At 44.5% G+C, this 3,317-nt stretch overlaps 1 protein-coding gene across 1 annotated transcript; it reads left to right on the top strand.

The window, feature by feature from the left end:
• The first annotated feature begins 1,068 nt into the window (after positions 1–1,068).
• LOC104526413 (zinc finger protein 184) lies at positions 1,069–2,235 on the top strand. Its single transcript, XM_029085424.1, has one exon. The coding sequence runs from the start codon at positions 1,069–1,071 to the stop codon at positions 2,233–2,235; it is 1,167 nt and encodes a 388-aa protein (XP_028941257.1).
• Positions 2,236–3,317: the final 1,082 nt, after the last annotated feature.

Here is a 3,317-nt window from a genome sequence, read left to right as displayed (position 1 = left end):
AAACCAGGTGAGTGGAAGCTCCCTGTGGAGCTGCTGTCAACAGAGACTGCTGGGACAAATCTAGAAAACCTCTTATGAGTCCACGCTTTGTTATGGCATAAACAAAAGCATCTTCTTCACAAGAAATTTTGTGTCTCGGGTGGGTATTTCCTACCAATTACCATTGCTCATGTTTTCTGCTAGCAAGGCCGGTCTGCAAAGGGAGTTTATCCAGAGAATTTGAAGCTGTTCCAGTGGGCCAGCTCTGGAGGATTACTAGCTGTGCTTTGAAGCCTGGGCAGACAATTAGGAAGCTTTCTGGCCAGCTCTTCTGTGCCTTCCTTGCATATGTCATCTTTGCATGGTGCTAGCTGGTGGTGGCACAGGGATCCCAAATATCCTCAAGACAGTTACGGTGATGCTGGTCAGGATGGGAGGCCAAAGGCACTCCTGAGCTCTCCATACCCTCCTTCTGTACATTGCTTCTGGCTGTTTGACTGATACGGTTTCTGGGTCTCAGTGCATTGGCTAACAAGTTTCTGAAAGAAAACACCTTGTGACAGGTCCTCCTGGTCCATATTTAGCAAAGCAGAAACAAAGATTAAGCATGAATCCTTGGAAGGAGACCTGTGGTGAGGCAGCTGTGGTGTAGGGCTCTGCCTGAAGTGTTTGCACCCCAGAGTTCTGAAGATGTCTTGCCTTTAGGTGAATTTAAAATTGAAATTATTTATCAATTTATATTTGTAGTGAAGGCTGCATTATGATAGAGGATTTAACTTCATTAAACATAGTCTGTCTGTATTTTGTATGCTGAATGTATATTTTCTGCCTATATAATAGTAGATGATTCTGTTTCTCCTACTGCATAACTAATAATCTGTCACATTCCTTTAATCAGAAAAAAAAATCTTCATTGTGATACCTTTACATTAATATCAAAAAAATCACACTGGTGAAACGAGTGTTTTATTTTCTAGGGAGGACTGTAAAGAGAGCTGAGAATGAGATGGACTTACCATGAAAGACTTGAAGCTCTTGGTATACACATCATCAATGAGCTGCAGATGAACACAGCGTACATCTCTGAGGATGGATGTGAATGTGGACTGGGACTCTGAGAATAACATTTGTGACACAGGTGAGAAGCATTCAAATTATTCCAGAAAGACCACTAAGCAGGTGAGCCACACATCTAGCCTCCAGACAGAGGTGGACATGAATGACTCACAGACACGCAGTCCTCGTTGTAACTCTGGTGGACCTTCAGGTAAGCAGGAGCTTCCTGCAGAGTTGCAGTGTGAAGACAAAGAAACCTGTGAGACCTACTACCAGAAACAAGGTGAGAGTACAGCTGGGGTATTTGTCCCCTCCAGTACCAACTTTGACCTGCAGTGTGAAGATAAAGATTTAGAGCATTGTTCCTCTGAGCGATCCAAGAAACCACAGAGAAGAGTAGACGATGATAATGAAAATACCATTCTTGCTGATGTGTTTGATGAGGACCTGGAGCCTGTCTCTGGGGAAGCGTTGCCATATCGATGCAAGAAGTGTGGTTCCTCTTTCCAGGGTCTGAGCGAGCTGCAGGAACATAAACGAACTCACCTTGTGGAAAACTCATACCGCTGTCCCATCTGTGCCAAAGAGTTCTTCCGTGCGGCCAATTTGCGAATGCACAAGCTCATTCATTCTAGTGACAGGCCACACAAATGTCCAGAGTGTGACAAGGGTTTCATTCGCACTGCTGATGTCTGGAGGCACCTACGCAATGTGCACAAGATAGAGCGCTCCATGGTGATCCTGGGAAACGGCATGGCTAGGAACCCGTGGTCAATAGTCCACCGTAACCAACACACTGTTGAGTATGCTGATGAGCCTTGTGCAGAAAACCAGAAGTCTGAGGAAGATGATTACAAACCTTATGCCTGTCCAACATGTGGCAAAAGTTTTGATAAGCCTAACCTGCTTTCTAAACACAAGGTGATCCACCGGCAAGACAAGCCCTATAAGTGTCAGGAATGCGGCATGGCATTTGTCCAGCTGCTCAGGCTGAAAAGACACCAGCAGACTCACTCTGGGGAGCGTCCCTTTTACTGTGAGGAGTGTGGAGGGACGTTCACCCGGCTGGCATCGCTCCAGCGCCATCACCGCATCCATACTGGAGAGAAGCCCTACTCTTGCAATTACTGTGGGCATTCCTTCACCGAGTCAGGTACCCTTCGGAGACATGAGCGCACACACAAGTTGGACAAATCTTAATTCTTAAGCTCACTTGTGATTGTGGTCTCCTTTGTTGCTTCTTACCTGAACGATGCCTGCTCAGTTGGGCTGGAGAAAGCACTTCACCGCATGCGCTCTGACCAGTCCAGACCCATTTCCCAGCAGCAGCAGCTGATAGGGAACATTATATCACAGGGATCACTGGAACTTGTGCTGGTAGAGATGGCACTCACTGGCTTTAAAGTGGCTTTGTATGAAAAAATAACCTAATTACCATTGAGTAGTGAAGTGTGGGACTTGTGGAGACTGAAATCACTCACATGTGCTAGCACTGTCTCAATTTGCTGAACTGACAATGCATCAGCTTGAGCTTTTTTCTTTTTGCATGGGCTACGAGACCTCTCTGCAGCCTTGGTCACTGGATCCATTGGCTCTGCCCTCTTGAGTGTGATGGCTCTTTGGCACTGGGTTGGGAGATCTGTTGTTGCAGGTCTTGCTAAGACAGAACAGTTCAGAGTCGTCCCTCTATCCCTTCTCTCCTGGCATTCTGCTGAGTTTTCCTTCCCATTACTTTCTTTTTATTGGGGTGGGGAGTCAAGGAAGAATCATGTTGGTTATTTAAAAAAAAAAAACAAAAACAAAAAACAAAGCAGCAGAACAATTCCTTAATAAACTCAACAGTTACCAGCTGTATTTCATAAATGTTTGTATCTAAGGGAGTACCAGTCCCTTCTGTGTGATTAGTTGAATGTTAATAATGGAAAGAGAGTTTTATTTTCACTGTGCATGTTGTTGGGGGGAGGGATTTGAACACATTTGTGTCTCTGATGGAACCATGCACTCTAAATCTGTCCAGCTGAGTATTACAGGAGCAAACGTTTGAGAACACAAAATTCAAAGAGCAGGAGAAAGACCAAATTTAAGCCACTTCTGCTGCTGATTGCATAGGAGTCGTCCTCATTTAAGTGTTTTTCACATAAGGAAATTTCTCGTAACAAAACCATGTTTTGTGTTCTGTGACATGTCTGAGTGCTACCCAAAGTGTCTGCTAGATTCTTTGCTTTGATTTAGATTCAAATGGTTAGTAAAGAAAAATTTCCTTAGAAATGGGCAGAAAAAAA

The sequence above is a fragment of the Antrostomus carolinensis genome, unplaced genomic scaffold (genome assembly GCF_000700745.2).
Source record: "Antrostomus carolinensis isolate BGI_N321 unplaced genomic scaffold, ASM70074v2 scaffold12916, whole genome shotgun sequence".
Classification (NCBI taxonomy): domain Eukaryota; kingdom Metazoa; phylum Chordata; class Aves; order Caprimulgiformes; family Caprimulgidae; genus Antrostomus; species Antrostomus carolinensis.
This window is presented reverse-complemented; position numbering and strand designations above follow the sequence as displayed.